The sequence below is a fragment of the Periophthalmus magnuspinnatus genome, chromosome 18 (assembly GCF_009829125.3).
Source record: "Periophthalmus magnuspinnatus isolate fPerMag1 chromosome 18, fPerMag1.2.pri, whole genome shotgun sequence".
In the NCBI taxonomy this organism is placed as follows: domain Eukaryota; kingdom Metazoa; phylum Chordata; class Actinopteri; order Gobiiformes; family Gobiidae; genus Periophthalmus; species Periophthalmus magnuspinnatus.
In genome coordinates this window covers 7,184,220-7,207,354 of record NC_047143.1, presented here as the reverse complement: position 1 = coordinate 7,207,354, position 23,135 = coordinate 7,184,220, and the positions used below count along the sequence as shown (strand labels likewise).

Here is a 23,135-nt window from a genome sequence, read left to right as displayed (position 1 = left end):
CAACAATGATAACGACTACAAAGACAACAACAACAACGATAACAACAATAATGGCGAGAACAACAATAATGGCGAGAACAACAACGACTCCAACAACAATGACATGACGATACAACAATGACAACAGCGATGACAACAACCACGGCAACAATATGACGATACAGCAACGACAACAAAGAAAACAACAATAGTGATAACGACAACAACAGTGTTGATGATAACTATGACAATAATAACAACGATAACAACAATGACACCAACAACAATGACAACTACAAGAATAACAATAATGATAACAACAATAACAACGGTGACAGCAACAATACCAACAACAATAACAGCAACAACAACGACGCCAACAATATGACGATACAATGACAACAAAGAAAACAACAACTGTGATAACAACAACAACGACAACTATGACAATAACAATGACGACAACTACGACAACAACAATAACAACGATAACAACAATACTTATAAAAGCAACAATAACAACAACAAACATCAACAATGACGACAACGACGATGACAGTGACAACAATAATAATATGAAGAATAAGAATGCACAGGATTTATATAGCACTTTTCTATACGTTCAAAGATGCTTTACAGAGCATTATATCTGTCCCACAAACAGCCAAAAAACGAAGGCCAAAAGCACATTTATGTTGGAGTTTCTAAGACAAGAAAGCTCAGGTTTAAGGAGCTGTATCTGAGTGCTTTTATTAAGCCTTGAGCAACACCTATGAATTATTAAGAGTCATTCTATAGACCATCAAGCCATTAGGTCTCTGGGAAATGCATTCTTGAGAACTTTCAGAAATACCTCATTGCCCCTAGTTTTAACAGCGCTTCCCTATGATCGAACAAGTCTGAAGTTTTAAATCCAGTCCCACTGAATTTTTCAAAAGGCACAGCAGCAGTTAAAGCTCCATTAAGGCACAACGGCTGAACCTGTAGCACTTTGCATTATAGATGACATAACAAGGTATTTATTGTACTTACCTGAGGAAGAGAGAGGGAGGAAGAGACAGAGAGACAGAGAGAGGAAAAAAGAGACAGAAGAGAAAAGAGAGAGGTCATGGTTTGAGAGATGGGAAGATTGTTACAGTGACTAAAAGAGTGCTCCAGACAAGATAAACACCAGAGGCTTCATCACAACTAAAGCAAGTGTAAGATTTAATGGTGTTTTAGTGCAATGTAGGCAGTTAGAATATTTTCTATAGCACTGACTCATATAATCGTTATAGCTTCCGTCTATATCTTCAGAAAGTTCATCATCATTCATATACCTTTATTCGAAATCACTTTGGTAGAAACTCCACACTAAGCACTTATCATTCCAATTAAATGACCCATATTACGCAGTGTCTGATTTATGTTATAATGTGGTTAACTCATCAAAAACATACCTGGAGTTGTTTTGTTTCATTCATATGTTTAATACACAAACTCAAACATGTGTGCATGAAAAAAACACAACCCCAGACATGTTTTTTGAGGAGGTAACAACATTAAAACGTGGCTTAAAGCTCACAAGAGTGAAATTTGTGTCATATAGGACCTTTAATTATGAATAATATCTATTTAGGAACAATTTTATGGTATGTGTACAACAATTAACTGTATTACATATACTAACAAACATTATTTATGACTAAATTTGTTCAGAATAGAATTTACTGGGATTACTGAAACAGGCCTTTCACCATGACAACTCCTTTGTTGACCTATAATTCAATTAATGGGTTTCAGTTTCCTGTTTTTACGCAAAATTTGAGGACTAATTAATTCAAAAGATCTCATTTTTATTTAATTTAGTATGGCAACAGCTAATTATAAATCATTCTGAAACCCATGGATAAGTGATATTTTGAAAACGTTTGTCCATTCAAAAGACGTAATTCTGTTTTATTTATTTAGCTTTATGAATACAGGGAGAGCCCAATGAGAGCACTCTAACTCTCCTTTTCATGAGCGCCTATTTAATATAAAAATACAAATAAAACAAATAACTACATAGGTCCCTTTAAAATATTAAAAACAGGTCCAGGTGTGAGTATAAATGTTCATCACCAGATTATTAGTGCATAAGTGGCACCGATGTATCCTGTTTTTTATGTCCTTGAAATTAATTCCTTTTTTTTTCCATTCCCAGTCTATCAAGTAGTCCATTATTAAAAAAAAAAAAGGTCCAGTATTGTTCTCTGTGATGGGTTATGGAACTAAGGGCAAAAATAATAATATATAAAAATATTTTGTTAATTACCACCATCACTCTAAAACTAGCATGTTTCGAAGCAAAGCTGTGTTTCTTTTCTCCTAGCTGCCCGTACTGAATTCACATTGAGCTGTTTTTTATGCTTTTACATCATAGAGAACACATTTGCATTTTTGTTTCCTTGTAAATCAGATCTGGCCTAAACAACTATTACTTTAATGAATATACGTATACCTATAGGTTTCTCTCATGGGCAAAGTCCCAGACCTCAGCCCAGTTCATTAGCGTAGCCTCCACCCACCGCTAAAGCTATGTGTAGATCTGATGTAAATGCAGACGGATGGGGGAGAGTGAGCTTATTCCAGTCACAGGTACCTCCAAGCTGTCAGAGCCCCAGCAGCACCACCCGCACACTGCGCCTCTCATCTCCCCCCAATCACCCCCTCTTCCCCGGGGGCAGCATCTGAAGCCCGCTCCTTCCCTAATTACCCATGGGCCTCCCTAATGCTCCAGCTGTTTGGACGAGTGGGACCGCACCGGAGCAGGAGGTGCAGAGCGGCGCAGCAGAAAGTTTGGGTGTGAAGTAGATCCTGATTAAAAGTTTAAAACAAAGTAAGGAAACAATGCAACTATACAGTGAGTTCACTGTCCCAACTTTTGGTTCAAGTTTACACAGCCATTTTGTATAAGACCCTTCAAGAAACGAGGATGAAACATGGATGACACTACTCAAAACGAATTAATAGAAAGTAAAAACAAAAATCAAATAAAACAGCAAAACACTAAAATAGAATAAAATGTTAATTGTTAATTAATGTATGTATTTTCAGATTGGATGTCATATAATAAGTTAAATGCTACTTTTCTGGTCAAAGGTTTGCTACCTGCTTGTCTCCATGGAAATATTATTGCTTTGCCAGGAATGTCCCACAGTATAAAATGTGGGAATGGAGTCACATGTCCTACTTGCCCTGGTGGTGTTACCTGCTTGTCACTGTTTATATCGATACGTTTAATGCAATACTGCAGAAAATTACAGGTAAAAAAATAACTTCTCCATAAAGACAAGCAGGTGGCAGACCTTCCACAAGAAAAGTTACATAGAGCACTTTTAATGCAGACCTATTGTGCTTGTGTCTGCTATATAGTTATAATGTATGACATTATGTTATAATTGGCACTTTTTAAAATGACTTAATATAAGAAACAAGTCCACTGACTTCTGTGTTAGAAAACTGCAGCGCCCAATGGGAGGCATCGTCACTATAAATGTCAACACAACAAATAACCACGCATCTCTGTGAGTAGCAGATTTTTTTTTCTATTTGTACCAAAATGATTACGCAACGCTGCCGAATCTTACATGTATCACAGATTAAGAAAATAAAACTGGAGAATAAATTAAGTATAGAGAAGTGGGTGTATGCCGGTGCCAGTGAAAACAAGATTTGGTGTCTTGAAAATAAGCAAATCACTGCACATACAACTTTGGGGGAGTAAATGTTGAGGGGAAACATCTATAGCTTGGTTAAAAGCTCTAAAAGGTCAATTTGTATAATAGGTCTGCTTTAAAAAAATGATTCATGTTTTTTGTTTTTTTCCCTGACAGGACAATTTACTTTTACTTGAACTAAAATTTACTTGAATGGCAAGAAGCTTCTGACAACATTGTTGTCAGAAAAAGCTTACAAAAAGTTAAGTTTTTGCTACTTACTTCTACTAGCATGTCCCTGTTATTTTAGAATTCACCAGCGCTACTTCTAAAAACATACTTGGAATTTGACAAGTATTCTCTGGGGAGGTATGCAGAACACATTTGAGAGACACAAGCATTGATCTCCTCCACTGAACTGTTTGCCGAACGGATTAAACGATTGGCAGTTTGACAAGTGATGGGCTGACGCTGATTGATTGGTCAGTGGCTAACTGGAGCAGACCCCAACAACCACCCAGGCTAAATTGCTTACAAATGGACTGATGGATTGATCGCCCTTGCCGGGGGTGAAGTAGGAAGATGGTGGGGGGAAAAGAGGGGGTAGGGGTGACTTGCAGAACAGCGTGTGGGCTCACCATCGCGACGCTGGCGGTCCACGGTGGATGTTTTGCCCATGCTGGAGGAGATGTAGAGGAAGCCATCCATGTAGGGGGAGGAGTCCGAAGGCAAAGCGTAGTCCGACCACTGCTCCAGTCGAGGAAAATCTGTGGAGTGAATGAGGTCGTTTTATTTTCAAATTGTGACAGTTGTTGCAGTTGTCTTCATTCGGAAATATTTCATTGTTAAATTGTCTTAATTCTATACCATTTAAATCTGGCAACTAAATATATGTTGACAATAACTGACAACTGACAAAATTTTGGACACAGTTACAATACTGTCATTTCTGTTCACTAAAGCCTTTTTTCATTATCTCAAATTTAGGCAAGGCAATTTTAGGCAAGTTTATTCATATAGCACTAATTGATACACAAAAAAATTCAAAGAGCAAAGGAATACATAACATAAATAATCATCATGAAATTAACATTAAAAGAGAAGAGTGCAGAATAAAAACTGTTCAGTCATGCACAGCTAAACAGAACATTGTCAAAGTAGAGGCCTGTCTCACATATTCAAGAAGCATAAAACTGAAACACTGATTCCCCATGTTTAGTCCTGACTCTGGGCACCAGCAGGAGGCCAGTCCCTGAAGTCCTCAGAGTGTGAGATGATTCATATGGCACTAACATGTGGGAGATGTTCTTTGGTGCTGGTCCATGGAGAGACTTGTTCACAAGCAGAGCTGCTTTAAAGTCTATTCTCTGAGTCACAGGAGCCAGTGCAGAGACCTGAGCACAGGACAAGTGTTCGTACTGGTTCTAGTCAGGACCCGAGCAGCAGTGTTCTGGATGTACTGCAGCTGTCTTAACACTCGTTTGGAGAGGCCAGTGAGATTTTTGCAATTTTTTTTATGATAAAAAAAAGGAGATGTTATTGATTTGCTGTGGCTGTCAAAGTTCAAGTCTGGGTCCATTATTACCCCGAGATTTGTAAATAAATAAATAAATAATAATAATGATAATAAATCATTAAATTATCTTGCTTACTTAAATTCCAACTATTTAAATAAAAAGTTGACAATCTGAGTAGATGATGTAAAAGAAAAATGACAACAAGACTCAATTATTTCAGTTCAGAAAAGTTATTACAAAACCAAATTCAGCTTGTAACTTTTGTTCAGTGGAGATATGAAAAAGAAAATCTGTGATATTTGACTTTCTGAGCACAAAGTTATGAATATTAGCACTGACCTAAGACCGAGGCAGACGAGTGTCTTTCTTCAAATATGATTATAATATAAATTTAGATTCTAGAAAAAAGTGTTTTATTATTATTTATTCATGCTTTTTCTCGTTTTCTTATTTTAGCTGCAATATTGGAAACTGTATTTGGAGTTATGGAAAAGGCAATATTATTATTATTTTTATTATTATTATTTTTTTTTTTTTTTTTGAGAAGGAAAATAAGCAAACACAGTGAAAACAATTTTCTACAGTTACAGCTGACAGTATAACATATGTTTTTTTTTTTTAAATTAGTATTGGTGTTTGGAGATTTGGTGGTAGAATGTTGTAAGATGTTGCCTGTAGCTGGTGTCTGAGGGGCTTTCATGTGTGATTAAAATTCTGCAGCTCTGTTATTGAGAGAACAGCAGATGGGAATGGTGAACGGCCTGATCAACTGCATGCCCTACCCTATCACAAGTTCCTCTTTCCTCCCAGGTCCAGGGATGGGCCTCGGTTCCTAGCGTGCCTGGCCAGTCTCAGTGGAGCCTGAAGGTAGGGAGAGGGCGCACTGGTCTCTGGCCCACCCGAACCAGCTTTGTTAATTTGTCATGTCTTCCACCTCCTAATCTTTAAACACCAATGTAAGTACAAATTCATTATTTCAGTTAATTACAAAACTAGGTTGTAACTTAAGGGGGAGGGTGTTTCGGCCCTAGGCCTTAAGTTCTTTTTGTGGTTTGTAATTATACATTATGTTTCTTGTGTTCGTCCCTGAGTCTTCATCCTTCCCCATAATCATGGCTGTGGGACACCTCAGATGTGATTGGAGGACTGTTTCCCAGCCTGGCCTGGCCAAGGGGCCCACCTTCAACCGCCTCCCAAGTATTTAAGAAGATTGGGGACACCTGTTCAGGGCTGCTGGCCTGGGGTGGCCAGTATGCCAATTCGTGGGTGTCTTTTGTTCAAGTCACTACAGGGGTAGTGACTTTTTGTGACGAGACACTTCGCTGTCAGTACTTACTGTTTTTTCAGAGATTTTTAAGATTTTGTTATTGTGAAATTTTTGTTTTATTTAACTTTACCTTTGTTTTTGGTTTAAATCCTTGCAAGGTACCCTTTGATTATATATGTTTAGCCCCTTTTGTTTAGTTTACCCTTACCATTCCTGTTAATTAAATTACCGTACATTTCGGACTACAGAGCGCACCTCAATATAAGCCGCACCAGCTAAATTTGAAGAGAAAATCAATTTTGTACATATATAAGCCGCACCTGAATATAAGCCGCAGGTTTTCATATTGTAACATGAGATATTTACACAGAAAGACGGTGCACGGACACACTTTTTTTTAAACTGTGCCTGAAAATTGGCACCAACACGACATCAACACGGGATGGACACATCTGCAGGTTTAGAAAATAAAGCTGCACCAACACGGAAAATCTGCTTTTATTTCCTCTGAAAACTTTTGTCGTCTTTTTACATTGACCAAGTTGGATTCATTGATGTCGAGCTTATGTGCAGTGGCTCTATTTCAGGGGTCGGCAACCCGCGGCTCCGGAGCCGTATGCGCCTCTTTCAGCCTTATACTGCGGCTCTGCGTGGCTGAAGTGTATTTTATTTGTGTTAGCTCTTTTTTGTTGTAGTTTAAATTGGAAAATTATTATGATCTTAAAATAAAATTATATTTTCTTATTTTTCGTTGCTCAAAATAAGCGTCACACTCGCGGAACAATGTTCAAAACAAACACCCAGTCACAGCTCACAGTCCTGCGTAAAGAGCCCTGATTTTCAGACGCTGTGCGCACAGGGGTCAGGAGCAACTTTCGCCTGTCCCTAATGACACACTAATAAGCTCGTCCGTAGATGTATCATGAAAATCCTGCTGGAAATCGCTACAGAAATCTATTTGATGTAGTAGCAAGTTTATTATCTGCTCTTGTCTCCGCGATGACGTTTCACATATAACACATCAGACACGACGCCCAAAAGTAGAGCCACAAGCGAGTGAAAATGAGCCAAAACAAAAGTCTTTGGAGAGCTTTTAACAAAGGGGAAAAGGACAACTGATAAATTTAACAGACAATGCCTACTTAAAATCTGGGTTTGTTGCTGCAGGTGACTCTCACGCACAGTCCGCTCTGCGTAATATGCGGGAAAAGCAAATAAGGCAATGGAACCTTCAAAACTGCTTTGGCACATGGAGAATAAGCACCTGGGATTAAACGATACGCTTTTAGAGTTTTTTCTTTTTTTTTAAAGAAACTGCGGAGCAGAGTAGACAATCACATAATCAAAGCAGGGCTCCCTCTGATGCAGCGGTTTGGTGAGTTGTATTTTTTTAATGCACTTAAGTTGTTTTTGCCATATTTATCTGCCACGTATAGAAGGCTTGTCCGTGAAAATAAAACCTACATTATTCCGTTACATTATTATTATTATACACAGCGTTATCTTCATTTTAGATGTCAAAAAGTATTTGCGGCTTCCAGCGTTTTATTTTACGTGGAAAGTGGGTCCAAATGGCTCTTTGCCTGTTACAGGTTGCCGACCCCTGTTCTATTTCCTTCTTTATCTTAAAAACTCCATCATATCCACTTCATGATGCGCAAAATGATCGTTCAAAATCAAAACTAGTGAATTCTTCAGAGCAGAATCTTTCCCCACGTCTGTCTCACTTTTACGTTTACAGCTAGAGAGCGCCCCCCAGGGGCCGTTATCCAGTAAAATTCCATAAATAAGCCGCACTGCTGTATAAGCCGCAGGGTTCAAAGCGTGGAAAAAAAGTAGCGCCTTATAATCCGAAATTTACGGTACTTCTTATTTTACCATTTTTCCGTCTTGGTTTTCTTTTTGTTACTTCCCTTTCGCACACGAGTTGGGTCGTAACAACATAACCCACTAAATTCTTGATCAGCTGAAGAAATGTGCTGCCGATCGATTAGTCCACTAAAAAGGGGGATGTGGCAAAAAACTTTTACATATCTCCCTGTTTCTGACTCAAACTGCACTCAAGACTGCAATACTATTGAAACCAAACCATAAAGCAGAATTATTCACAAAAAAGTATTCTAAATGTACACAATTGTCAAATATTGTTGAGCTGTATAAATGAATAGCATAATGCAACACTTAACATTATGGAAAAATTACCAAAAAATTTCCAATAAAAAAGTACACGTGACAAATAATGACCCCCAAAAAATATCATTACATATTGAATGATGGCTCTAAACTTTTTAAAACTAAATCAAAAACAGAAATTGTTTCATTGGGGGATTTAACTGATGCCAAAACCTCTCTGGGGTTTTTGAGCTGCTACTGCTATCAGTCTGCCAGAAGTTTTGGTGTTATTTTAGACGGTTCTTTCAAATTTGACCAACAGATCATCCAGGTAGTCAGATCAGGCTTTTGCCAGCTGTATTTTCTTAGTAAGGTGAAGCCAGACCTGCCTCACACTGACCTGGAGTGTGTCGTTCATGTCTTCATCACCTGCAGATTAGACTTCCGTAACTCCTTGTACTGTGGGTTAGGCCAGGGCTTCATCCACCGCTTACAGTTAGTCCAAAATGCTGCGGCACACATACTCGCGGGCACCAGGAAATATGAGCACATTTCTCCTGTGTTGGCTTCTCTGCACTGGCTCCCTGTCAGCTTCAGGATTGACTTTAAGATTCTGATGATGGTTTTTTAAATGTCTCCATGGGTTGGCCCCTCTCTATTTCTCTGAGCTTCTTTCTGTCAATGTTCCCAGTAGAACTTTGAGATCAGCAGACCAGATGATTTTGGATGTTCCAAGATCCCAACTAAAAACTACAGGGGATTGGGCTTTGCTGTAGCTGGTCCCAGACTCTGGAACAATCTTCTTCTGGGTATTAGAACAGACCAATCTTTAAATATGTTTAAATCTTTTTGAAAACTCATTTGTTTGAACTGGCAGAACTCTTGTACTGTATTGTTTTACTGTATTTTTGCATGTTTTTAAGATTGCACTTTATTTTGCCTTTGTACAGAACTTTCGGCAGCTGTGGTTGTTAAATTTGACTTGACTTGATGAGTCAATATAGTTGTTATTGGTAATTATTGTGGCAGGCTTATCACTTAATCGCCTAAACAACTAAAGGCCTAGAGCGATACAATATACATTTAAGTCACATATTACACAAAATCGACTTGTGACCTTCAAGCCATGTTTTAATGTTACCTCATCAAAAACATATCCGGAGTAGTGTTTTGTTTCATTCATGTTTGAGTAACCCTTTATTAGTCTGTCTACATCTCCAAAGCTCAAAATGCTCTGTTCCACCTTGTGATGTCATGAATTTGGCAATTCCATGGCTGAAATCACCCAATGAATTTAGTGAAGGTGTATGGAGTTTAAAAACACAGTGGAGTACTTCTTGTGTTACCACATGACATCATTGAGAGAAGAACTCAGCCTAACTATGCAGGGTTTGTGTGTTAAACATGTCAATGAAACAAAACACAACTCCAGGTCTGTTTGTGATGAGACAACATTATAACATAGGAAAATAGCGGTAATATAGGTACTTTCATAGTCTGAAGTATTCATAGCAGCAGTGACCAGCATGTACATAACTGCATACGCATCATATTCACACTTCTCTCCCTGGAAATAAATTAGTTCAATTAGACTCCCATGATGCCCTCCGGTCTTTAGAATAAATTATCTTATTATTATCCGATAAGATGACCAGTTTCAACACTTACATGTCAATAATGCCTTTAATCCTCTATCTAGCGCGACTACGGGGCACTTTGAGAGAGATAGAGGTAATCCCAGGTCCTATCTGCATCTTGTCCTTCAAATACAAAGACAGGATTTATTCTGTGTTATTGCCAAGTGTCCTGAAGAAAAACGTTCCCAAACAGGTTCGCGATTACTCCTCTGTACTTTAAAGTGGCTTTAACCTTCCAATGTTAGAGTCGCCATAATATTATCAACAGTCCCCACTCATAGCATAAAACATGATTATTCAAACTGCTATTTATTTAGTCATGGTTGTGGTCAGTGTTTTGTGAATGAGAGATAAGGTGTTCTAGGGAAATTTCAAAGTGTAAAAATCCATGTACAAAATTACCAATACCAATTCACCCTTGCTTCACCTAAAGGACAAAACCCCTAGCCACAAAAAAGCAATGTGGTCTACTCCATTCAGTGCAGTGAAGACTACAGTAAGCATTATATTGGAAAAACAAAACAGCCACTATATAAGAGAATGTACCAACACCGTCGCAAGAGCTGCTTGGGACCTCAGTCTGCTGTACATCTCCATCTCAAAGCCACTAACCACTCCTTTGAAGATAGTGAGGTACAGATCTTAACAAAGAAAGAAATGGCTTGAAAGGGGAGTTAAAGAGGCCATTTTTGGTTAGCAGTTATTAGGGCAAATTTGGAGGCGAGTTCCATCTTTGGAATTCCGACTGTGAGTATCATAGCAACCAAAGATCCAATCAATGTTGAGGCTGTTGAAGGTAACGCCCCGTCCCGCCCGCATCTGGTTTAGACAGGAGCCGATGCTTAGCAAAGCTGTCAATCAAACCTGTTGTTAACGTTAGCGGAAATGACCTCTGGGAAAGAAAGCGCCTGATTTGTCTGTTATTAATGTTCATATCTTCATTTACGGACACAATAGCAAAATAAAAATATCGTGATCATGTAGAGCATATTCATTTATATATACAGTTTATGGAGCACCCATTACGGCCCTGAACGATCATACAAATTATGACCCATCCACAGATCACATTTAGTGGAGGTCACTAACAATGGCTAACAAACACAAACTGTAAACAAATCGGTATGTTAGCTTCAGTGTAGATTGCGCCTCCCTTCAGATAGATATAAGGCAGCGTCCACCAGTAATCTAACCAGAAATGAAGAAGCCGTGAAAAGTCACTGTAAAACTTTTGTCCAGTTGACAGAATTGAATTTTTCTTTTGCTATTCACTCTTGCTTCATGTTTTACTATTTTCATTTTACATACTAGCTTCAACATCCAACCTTATCATACACAAAATTCAATTAACTTCAATGCTGGGGTACAATTTCTGCCCGTGCCTTGGTAATATCTTGGAGATGTTATCTTCTGTACCTCCATGACTCTCATCAAGTGAGGTACAAAAACTTTAATTGAAAATACTTTTAATTGCGTTGGCATTCCCCACCTTCATGGACAAATCTGACAAAACATACAGTAATACAGCTACACATCACAGATAATTTAAGAACATGCTGGTGTCAAACTCATTACCTGTATGCATATTAATAGAGAGATAAGATTTGTATTGTGTTTTTATCAGATACAAAGATAGAAAAATAAATTGGGTAAACAGGAAGGAAACAGATAATTTTATCAAAACATAACATGCTTTTAGGGTGACAGTTTAAAAAAGTGTGAGCATTTCAATCCCAAGTCTTACTAGTGCTTATTGTGTCCTTGGACAAGACACTTGCATAATGCATAATATGATTGTGGTGCGTGAACGAGTGATTGGCGGTGGTCGGAGAGAGCATTGTTGCAGATTGGCAGTCGCCTTCGTGTCGATAAAGCACAGGGCAGATGTGGCTATACTAACGCAATGAGTGGGGAGCAAACTAATAATACAATGTAAAACATTTGAGTGTCTAAAAAAGGTATTAAATAAAATCCAATGCAGTATGAAAAAGAGTGTTTACACTCCACATGGGAACAGTGCTCATTTTAAGGTCATAGGTCATTTTCAAGTACCTCACTTCAAATACATTGTTCCTAAATATTTTTATATAGAGATCAACCCATACGTTTTTTTCATGGCAGATGCTGATTGTTTAGAAAACAGAACAACTGATGGCCGATAAGCTCTGCCAGTATGTCTGGGATAATATTTTAGGCCGATTATGATTATTTTCCCCTTTTTAAATATCATTAATCATCATCATTAATATAAAGATTTATGTGTATTTTTTAGGCAGCAGACTATCCAAAACAAAATATTGGCTTATATCATTCCAATATCTCGGCCCATCTCTATATTTATATATCATTTTTCAATTCACGTTTATACTGTTGTGTTTTCTGTGTGTCTGTTGCTGGCATCTCTATTTCTTGTCCAGGGACTACAGCCCAGCTAAAACTGGGACATTTACAGAAATGTTCATCAATGTGCACTGTCCATATTCAATAGAAATAAATATTTGGATAGATATTAAGTATGGCTGGGTGATATGACCAAAAACAAAATTGCCATCATTCACAATATCAATCCAATTTGATTTCACTTTGTCTTATTAAAACCAAAATTTTAAATGTCTTTCACTATCAATTTCCTAAAGTTAAAGAGTACTTTTAATCATTGTCATTTAACATTTAAAAAAATCTCAAATATAGTCCTCCTAAGTCTTTTTTTTTTTTTTGCCCCAAACCACATACATTTACTGACAGAGGATTGGACAGGAGAAATGACTGAATCTCTACCGAAATTTGTTTACAAATCTTTTTAGTATAACCAATTAAGTGGCTTACTGCACTCTTTATTCAGTGCACAGAGCTGAGTGACATTAGGCCTTTATGGGATTCCGAACACAAACATCTGCTTCAAAGTGCTATAATGTTTGTCAATAACATCTCTGTCAACGCAGAATGTGTGGGGACGTAATCAGCCAACTGCAGAAAAAGATTTCAGTCATTTTTCTGTGTTTTTTTTTCCACACAGCATCTTTCCAGTCCCCCTTTGCTTCTGAGAATGTAAATAAGACGAGTGGTTGGAGTGGCAACAAGGCTCTTTCTGTGTGGGTTCTCAGCAGTCCCTGGGGGAGTCTAAAGCTGGACTCTGTTAAGATGAGACTGCTCGGTGGTCTACTTCGGGGGGGTGAGGGGAAGAGGTTGGAGGGCAGCGTAGAGGAGGCCCCGTGCGTGCTGATTGGCCGAGTCCCCGGTGGAGGGAGGCGACATGACGGAGTGCTCAATTATCCATCTGGTCGCCCACGGCAACGGTCACAAAGTGGTCCCCGAAATGCTGAGGACACTGGGGTGAAGCGGGAGGGAATGGAGAGAAGATTTTGGTGCATAAAAGTAGCGTAGTCATGGTAGTGAAATTCCAAACTCGATTTAAATCCTAAGGGACAGACTTGGCGTGCAATATCAATAACACACCATATCAATAACAATACCAGGATGATGATAATAAAAACTCTTTCTTTAGACAATAGAATATCAATATTAGTACTTTTATATTACCATGTGGTGTCATATCTATGTAATCCCTCAGTTGTTCAGGTATGTTCCATTGTGGTACATGGGTGTATGCTAGTCTATGTTGTCACGATAACAAATTTGGAAGTTCGATATGTTGCTGAAGTAAATACTGCCACTGACTCAATAACCCAAGAGCAAATTTAAACCACAAAAACTGTTCTAAATCACGAGCAGCAATAAATAAACAGCAGAATGAAACGCTTTAGTTCCTAGTTTGCATCTGTAATGAGTCATAGAAGTTATTTATTCAACTTTCTACTGCTCAAAACTTATATTGCCAAAAAATAACCAAATATTTATTTTCTAATTATCACGACAGGTCTAGTCTATGTGGTCTTAAACTTGTTCTGATACAGCTCAAGATAATTCTAAAGTCATTCAAGGTTCATTTATGTTCTGTGAATATGACTTATGAGTGGCAATACCTGCTCAAATGAGTATCTAGTATCTGTTTTTTGATACTTTTGACAACCAACTAGAATATCTGGTGGTGACGGTTTAGTGTAGCAATCCTTCAAGGGGTTTATTGTTATATATAACTGGAAAACTTTATCCATTGAATACTAAAATGTATGTATCTCACTGCCTTTCGTGCTTACTTATTTTCTCACAAAATTCTACCCAACAACTACAGCTAAACTAGGAACTTGAAAAAAGCATATTCACTGATCCTCGGAGTGTATGTGACATGCATAAACATAATGTAAACACTCGAACGCTTTCATGCTTAAAAAAAAAAAAAAAAATCATCGATATTTGCCACTCGTCAGCGCAGACAAGGGCTCTCCAAACTCAACAGCAGCGGCGACCTCCTGACCCATCCCAGCTCTTGTGCAGCCTTCATATTTGAGTTCAAAATAAAACCGAGAGGAACCGAAAGTGGTGCAGATAGACGCCATGTTGTGGAGAGAGTCTCAGTGAAGAAACATCAGCTCTGATTTAAAGTGTGTGCGCGGCTGTTCATCTTTTTATTATCCACAGAAAAGGCGGCGGGATAAATTTTTAATGTTCCGCTGGATTCTGAGATGGGGGTGGTGCAGGGGGCTCGGGTGGTAACAATAAAACTTCTCAGGCTTTCCAAATCCGCTGTGTGTCATTTAAGAAGAAGCAACGATGTCAACAGAGAGAGGCATCGCAGTTTAGCTTGGTTTTTACAATACAGCGGCCCTTTGGGTGGAGGGACGAGGAGCCATAAAACACTATGCTTACACGGTGTCTTTACTGTTTAGGCATTGAGAGTGGAGTGTAGAGCAGATAGTCGCACTGCATCTTTCCATAGGAGGACCAGCTGTTTAATAAACAAATGTAAATATCAAATTTAGAACTATTAGCACATTTCACGAGAACGCGTCTGAGATAAAGCTTAAGGCACCAAATCAAATTAACACGTTTTACAAAATGAAAACTTGTGCGCCTCATATGTATATATTTAAAAAGTTACTCTGCAAAACAACTGCCTGAATATCTCACTTGCTTGTAGAACTTTGATATGAGAACTTATATCTTACTTATATCGTATAATATACGATTACAACTGTATTGAAGTCTAAGGACTGGCCGTAGCAGAAATTAGATGGGGGAAAAAGGGGTTTTGGTTGTTTTGCTTCACAAAAATTGAATATATTTCAAACATTTATACTCACACCTCACCTATTTTTAATGTTTTAAATGTACTTCCTTGTTATGTTTGTTTTTGTTTGTATTTTTCTGTATTTGAAGAAGGCACCCATGCAAAGGAGAGTCTCTCATGGGCATCTCCCTGTATAAATAAAGATATAAACGACAAAATGAAATGAAAATTAAGAGCGTAGACCCTCCACTAAGGCATCGGGCCCACAGCTGAGGAAATATACAATACTCAGACTTGATTACACTCAGATCCGATTATAAATAATGTGTGTTGGGAAATATCTATTCTCTTTCTAGAACCATTTCTGATCCCAGGAGTCAACACACAAAAAGTTAAGTTAATACAAGTTATTCTTTTATTTCACTTTGAACAGCAAAGTCAATTTGTTTGGATAGCAAAGCAATGGACTCTAAGCTATTTTTTTTATTTATACTGTCTTGAGGGTGTTACAAGCGGGACTCGCCTTGACATAAAAAATGATAACCGAACCCCAAAATATACAACAAACTACCACAGAGCGAGCCCCTGGACAACAAGGGATAGAGCCATCACTGAAGCTGCCCCCGAGGGTCCCCCAAAACGCATGGAGACATTGCCTGGGAGATGTGCCATTGGCTTTTTAATGGAAATCTGGAATGGAGGTATGCAAATGCGTTATCCCCGGGCGCTGGGGTGAGCAGGTGTAGGCGGGAGAACGAGGCCCGCCGGGGATCAGGGTATACGGCAGGAGAAGAAGCTAATGAAGTGGCAATGCTATCAGGCCACAGTGGATGTCCTAACACTGGTGGATTGGAGTAACAAATGAGCTGTTTGGGAGCGGGGGGACATGGTGATATACGTCCATGGGAATTTGAGATAGATCTGTGTTTTTCTTCTCCCTGTTTTTGTTTCGTTTTGCAATGTTTTGTACTTCAATTTGGGCCGCTGTCGTTAAGGGCGAGAATTGTTGGCTGCGGTTTTGACGCTTGTTTATGGTGAGCTTATTTCAGTCGCCCACCATGACGGCAGGCGTTGCAAGGGGGGGGGGGGGGGGGGCTTTTCACTCGGAGGAGAGAGAAAGAGAGAGTGTGTCTGGTTCGCGGCTCACTGTAGATGACTCAGGGCCTGGAGTGCAGCTTTGAAGTGCTGGGATAAAGAACAAAGAGAGAAGGAGAAGGCACTGCAGGTATGAACATAATGGCATGGTAGTACACTCACTGACAATATCAAGTGCAGATGAAGTTTGAAGGAGACGTACTAAACTACAACATAAGCAGATTACCATATTGATCTAAAATGGTGTGACACTAAAAACCTTTACGCCGACTTCACTGACTGTTCAAAACTTCAATACTGAGGAGCCACGCCCCTTCTAAGTGGCATTTTACCCCAGCAACCAGTGGATTTTCATTATTTTATTTTGGAAGAATGGTTACTTAACACATTTTAATCCCAAGTTTATAACTCAGAGTCCTAACTAAGTACAAAGCAGTAGGCGTAGATAGGTCGCAGACGAAAACCGATATTTTTGCATTCAATCCTCAAAAACAGGATTACTCAAACATGCATAAATCAATCAAAGTATACTGATGATGAGGGAACAAATGATTATAGTATGATTCAAAGTTATATTTCTGATAATATGTCTCCTTTGACCATTATACTCAAAAACCTCAACATTTCAGCTAAACAAAGCAGATAAAACTTTTAGGATAACTCGATCTAAGTTCATCTAAACTATATTGTCCTCAATATGAGCTTTTCTGTGGCTGTCTTTTTGTCTCTGTCTTCTCTGTCAACACCAGGCTGTACAGTGGGGAGCTTGTCATGTGGGTGTTCAATTGTTCCCATTTTCTGCTCGACACACCGCAGCAAAGCAACTTCATTTTCTGCTTAATCAAAAAATTGGAGAAGTCTTTGAGCAAACCTCCCTGGACCAGAAGCACAGACAACAGTTCTTACACAACTCTGTATGTCGGGACAGAGGCAAAATGTCAGAGAGGGAATTTCAATTGTTTGGTGCAGGGATTCTTAAGGACACATCTGTGTAGACTAGTGGGCCAGATAACATTTAGTTTGTGCATACTTGTGGAGGTGGTGGAAAATGTGTATATTGCAATTTCTATGTATCCTGAGAGATTGAATCTGTTTTTTTCTATTCTTATATCACCCATTCCTGTTTGACACAAGAACTCAGGAAGCTATATCATTCAAATGTTACATGAGCCAAAACAATGAAATGAGCTGTGGAACAATTGTTGAAAAAAAATAATTTAAAAAGTTTTAGGTTGACATTTTCCCACTCATCCAGTTCTGCTCAATTGAATTGAATTTTCTTTTACTATGGAACCAACCTGAACAACTGAGGGATTACACAGACAAACTTTGTTAACCACTGCTGCTAGTGAATCTGTGTAACACGCTACATACTCCAATAGTGTGCATCTTAAAATTCCCATTAGTTTACTGTCAATATGCCGTCTTTTCAGATTCACTACACAGCTCCTTACTAAACCTGTGCATTCTTTAAATCTGAGCTTCCACACCTTCAAGTAATGGGCATTGCCATGACGACCAGGTGACCCATGCTCGCAATTAGGAGCCTCTAACAGGCTGTGTGGCTGTGAGTGTGCACAGATGCAGCGCATGCATTATGTAAAAGGCAGTCCCTGAGAAAGTGTGGCCCAGCCCGAGCCGCGGCCTCCGCTCTCCTTTAATCTGATACATTTTTATCATCAGCCCAGTGTCGAGTCAAACAAAGCACAGAGCCATAAGGAAGCAGCACACAGCACATCTGTGCAGAGCCTGCAATGCCACCAACACGAGGTGCAATACAAAGGCAGGGACAAAATTCAAATTGCAAACAGGAGCACAGGAAAAATGACTCAAACTGTATTTTAATAGGTAGGTTTTGTACCTTCATTTCCTATTCATGGCAATGGAAACACAGAAAACCTGCTGCGCCTGTACAACTGCAGTTAAAGGGAGTTCAACATGATTGGCTTGTTTAAGCATGAAGCCGATGGTAAAAACAATAGCCTTAAAAGATTATTGTATAATTAATTGTATTTACTAATAATAATAATACAGAATTATACAAGACCAGCTATACTACAACATTCCAAAAGTGTTCAGAGACTGGATAGAAGCAGTTACCGGAGAGTTTGTTCTGATGAAGGAATTCCATCTGCAGCTTCTGTCCTGCCCGCTGGGCAAGCAGGTACGGGGTGGAGTAGGTGGGGTCACCTGTGGCGCACATGACATCCGCTCCACTGAACACCAGGCTCATTGTGGTCAGGACATTCGGCAACACCACAGCAGCACACAGAGCCTGCACACAACAAAATCAAAGGACATTTGAAATTCGATCCTTACATCTACCTTTTAAAGTGCACTCATTGAGAGAACTCTCACTGTCTTCTACATCTGCTGCTACAACTTTATAAATAAATAAAGGCTAGGCTGCAGAAAATCCTAAAGGTCTCTTCCAAAATGATTGGACTCCTTCTGTGAGCAACACATTGTTCCAGGATGTTCCAGGACCCATCACACCCCAAGTTCCCACAATTCATCTAGACATCGGCTGCAGTGTCCCGGTTGCAGGTCACAGAGGAGGAAGGGCACCTTTCTCCTGAAAGCCGTTTCCCTCCTCAATCTGACTGCCCTGACACGGGTTCTCCTAGCTCTTCCCTCCTAATCCTGATCCATTCTCCTGTTCTACATCAAGACAACTTAATGTGTTTAAATTGCCCCTAGGGGACAAATAAAGTAGTTTGATTTTATTTGATCCAAAACAGCTTTTAAGTGCAAGGCATAGGTCATTTCTTTGCAATTAATCACATTTTAATAGAGATTGAGATTTGGTCATTTCTAATTGCGTGTGTTCTCATTGCTTGGGCTTTTAATCAATAGGTCTACAGCCAGCCCTGTTTTGTCTCTATGGTGACATTATTGCTTTGTTTAGTGTTGTACTGTGAAGCTGGTCTATTTCCAAGGAGACAAGCATCTGACGCTACTGGGCCAGGCTTCAAGTCAGATCTGTGGAGAGGCAACAATAGTAACAGTAACAGTAAAAATACCTATATTTGACTACAAGCAAGAAAGAAATTTGATACTGTACAGTGGAACAGTTTTGGCAAAGCATCAGCTTCCTCGTGGAGCCAGGTAGGTGTCTGACCCCCTATTAGAAAAGTTACATAGTGTACCTTTAAACAGCAATAATTAAAAGTCTGTATTGTTTCAGGAAGTTAATGTTAAAAAACATCTTCATGAAAAAATACAATGGAGGGTGAAGATTGTTCCATAGACATAAAAAATTATCTTTTTTGGCTTTTTGCCCAGCTCTAGTTGCCAAGTGTACAGTGATGTGTATAATACAATTAGTATCTCCCAATATATTTTAAGTCTGATAACAATAATCATCAGATCACATTTTATGACATGCAAAAACATAGGAGGACTAGAATTCTAATTATCTGTTCATAGACAATATATTTTATATTATATTTTTTCATTCCTTTGATATTATTCTGTAGATATATACTGCCAAGCTCAAATTTGCATATTAATTCTGTATAGGTTTTATGTCTGACGCCCTTCATGGCTCAGCCTTCCAAATTTTAAAAAGTATGGCAATTGACACCTTGTGATTTGAGTCCTACATTAAGTACACTGCATTTCATGGGTAAAAAGTATATGTAAATGCACCTCCTTTATCAAAATGGCAAAATATTGGCAATGCATCTATACCAGAAATGTATTTTATCCAATGTTCCGGGTACTTTTCAGACTTCATCCAGTAAAAGCTGCCATATACCACCATGTATAAAGTAATAAATGTGAAGTTTGTATTGAGTGTTTTTTCATGGCTGAACAAAAGCTCCCCCTCTAGTAGCCCACGGTGCTGCTTAAGGCACTTGGTCTCAGCAATCAGTCATAAAGGCTGCTCTGAGAGGTCTCTGGGGAGAGGTACGTTCAATTTCTCTTCCATAAATACATGTTGTTGAGGATGAGATGCTCCTTTAATGGGAGCAAAACACCTCGGCTCATATTGAAAAGTGTCTCGCCAGGCAGACGCGCTTTGTTAAAACTATTCACCTGTTTCACCTTGTAAGCACACTCAGAGAAAACAAGATAAAAAGAGGTAGAAGAACAGAGCGGAGGAAAATATTCTCTCCCTCTCTCCGTCTGCCTCTTCCCATCAGCGCGGTCAATGGATGTGACATTGTGCTCCGTGACCCGCGACAAAGTGGATCAGCCGGAGTCGAGCGGAAAATGGCGGAATTTCAACGAGCGGACCCGGGCTTTCATCGGACTTGGATCGCGTCCGTAAGCTCCATCGATCGGCCGCAAACGAGCCCGATCCGTCTCAAAGTGAGGCGTATAACCGTGCAACAGACAAACTAAAAGCGTTTGTCAATAAGTCGCCCGCGCACACGCCAAAGGATATGAAGACATTGGAGCTTATCTCAGGTTACGTCCCATGTTGTCCATAGGAATGTCAGGGGTGTTCAGAACAGAGAAGTCTTGTTAAGGAGTTAAGTATTCAAAAGTTTATTCAAAGTTTACCAAGGATGTAGTATTTATAATAGCTATATGTACAATAGTCAAAATACTCGACACTCTAGGTGCTCCTGAACAAAACAAGCCATCAAGATCTGTAGATGGGGAGTCAGGCGCTCCATCGTGAGCATCAACTGCTCCTGAAGTATGGGTTAAAGGTCCTAAATTACACAAACTGTATTCTTATGAGCTTTAAGCCATGTTATAATGCTGTTACCACCCCAAAAACATTCCTGCAGTTGTGTTTTGTTTCATTCACTCGTTTGAGTGTTTTTATTAGTCTGTCTGCATCTCCAAAGTTCAAAATGCTTTGTTTCCCCTCATGATGTCATGAAGTGGTAGCTTTCATGTTAACAGATACCTTTTACCTTTACTTCAGAAGAGATTGACAATTCTAGGGGTGAAATCATCCAAATGATTCTAGTGAAGGTGAATGGAATTTAAAAACACAGTGGAGCAGTTCCTGTACTACCACATGACATCACAAGGTGGAACAGAGTGTTTTCTGTCTGAGAGAAGAACTCTGCATAAATATGAAGGATTTGGGTGTTAAATCTGTGAATTAAACTCTAGTTATGTTTGTGATGAGGAAACAACATTATAACATCAGAAAATGGAATAATAGGAGGACTTAGCAACAGGACATCCATCTATATGGCTTGGCAATATCATTCAGTAATTTTTTTCCATGAATAAATGTAAAAAAAAAAAGCTTTAGGATTATTATTATTTAGGATAGATTAGATTCAATATGCTATTCAAGTCAAGTACAGTGCAACAATAAATGCACTTTAATCAAAAATAGAAGTGCAATAAATAATAAATAAGTACTAGTTCATTTTTTGTTTTTTACATCCACCAGATTTTGAGGGTAAAAATTTTATGCAGATGCCAATACTCAAGTACAAATACTACTTAATGGTCGAACCTTGGGTGGTGAAGGTATGTCAATGAGTGTATGCATACAAAAGGTTTCAATGTCCCTGCCATATATATATATATATATATATGTATGAACTTTGATATCAAGACTCTCATCCATATATGGAGCTAAATTAAGTTCAAACTGGAAGATGTAACTGTGCCCCCGTCAACTTCTCCAGAGTACCTGCTCCTCAGCCTTCATCACCTCACTCAAAGTACTCCTCCCCGCTGCTTGTCTCACCTCCTGTTCGTCCAATCAGCGCCCAGTCTTCCCAATTTAAACATTTTAATCATTGCAGATGCACAGCCGCTCCCCAGCACCCCCTCAGATTCTCATCATTTCATCGTCCCCTTCACTCTCCTCAGCCTCACCTCTACCACCTCCAGTGTCTAGGCCACGAGGAGAAGACATCTCCTAAATGTCATCTAAGTGGCCACGCCCTTCATCGCAATGTCTTCTGCCAGGGTCTGAGCGCCAAACACTGCCATGTTACAGTTGTTTCACCTCACCATTTACTCACCTGCAGTTGTATTTGGAGTGATCCGTGCATGTTTGAGCAATCTTTAATCGCTTATTTTCATGACACCATTTTGCTGCCATTTTGGTACAAATGAAAAAAAAAAAAAAAATCTGCTTCTCGCTATCAGCACCTGTCCATCGGCAGTACCAACTCTGTTGTGATGATGTTTATGGTGACATCAGCTCCCATTGGGCACCGTAATTTTCTAACGCAGAAGTCAATGGACTTGTTTAGTTTATTAAGTCATTTTAGATGAATATTGCGATTTAAAATGTGCAAATTATAACATAATGATCCACAGGTGTCATAAATTATAGCTATAGAGCAGACATAACTGAATACAGCTTCTTTAATGATACTTCTGAACAATGTGCAACACTCTCTAGTCTCGACTATAACCAAATATGAAAAGAATAAAATAAAATAAATACTGTAATATAGTGGGAGTACTTTTTCTTTTCCTATATCAGCGGCATTTATTCAATTAAGCACACATGTAACCTGCTCGAGTCCAAGTACACACGTCCCTCCTCAGTACTTAGTCCCTGGTTCGGCCTCTCTCATACACCATGGGGTCAGATTAACCAGGCCTTACTCTGTATCGTCTCTGGAAGTGACCTCCTGTGTCATAGCAATTACTGCAGCCACTAGAGCCCGGCACACGAGTGCATGTGCGCGTGAGACAAAGGCGGTGCGTGTAATGATATAAGGAGGTCCTCCGACACCTCCCTCTCTAGGTCAGCCGGCCTGTGGAGACACTGTGGAGGTC

General features: G+C 39.2%; 1 protein-coding gene across 1 annotated transcript in view; it reads right to left on the bottom strand.

The window, feature by feature from the left end:
• arap2 (ArfGAP with RhoGAP domain, ankyrin repeat and PH domain 2) overlaps positions 1 to 23,135 on the bottom strand; it is a 155,294-nt gene that overhangs the window by 60,409 nt on the left and 71,750 nt on the right. The window contains exons 14-15 of the mRNA XM_033983754.2: positions 18,516 to 18,690; positions 4,298 to 4,426 (exon numbers count right to left, since the gene is read on the bottom strand). Coding sequence (XP_033839645.1) covers positions 4,298 to 4,426; positions 18,516 to 18,690 — 304 coding nt within the window. The remainder of the gene's footprint in view (positions 1 to 4,297; positions 4,427 to 18,515; positions 18,691 to 23,135) is intronic.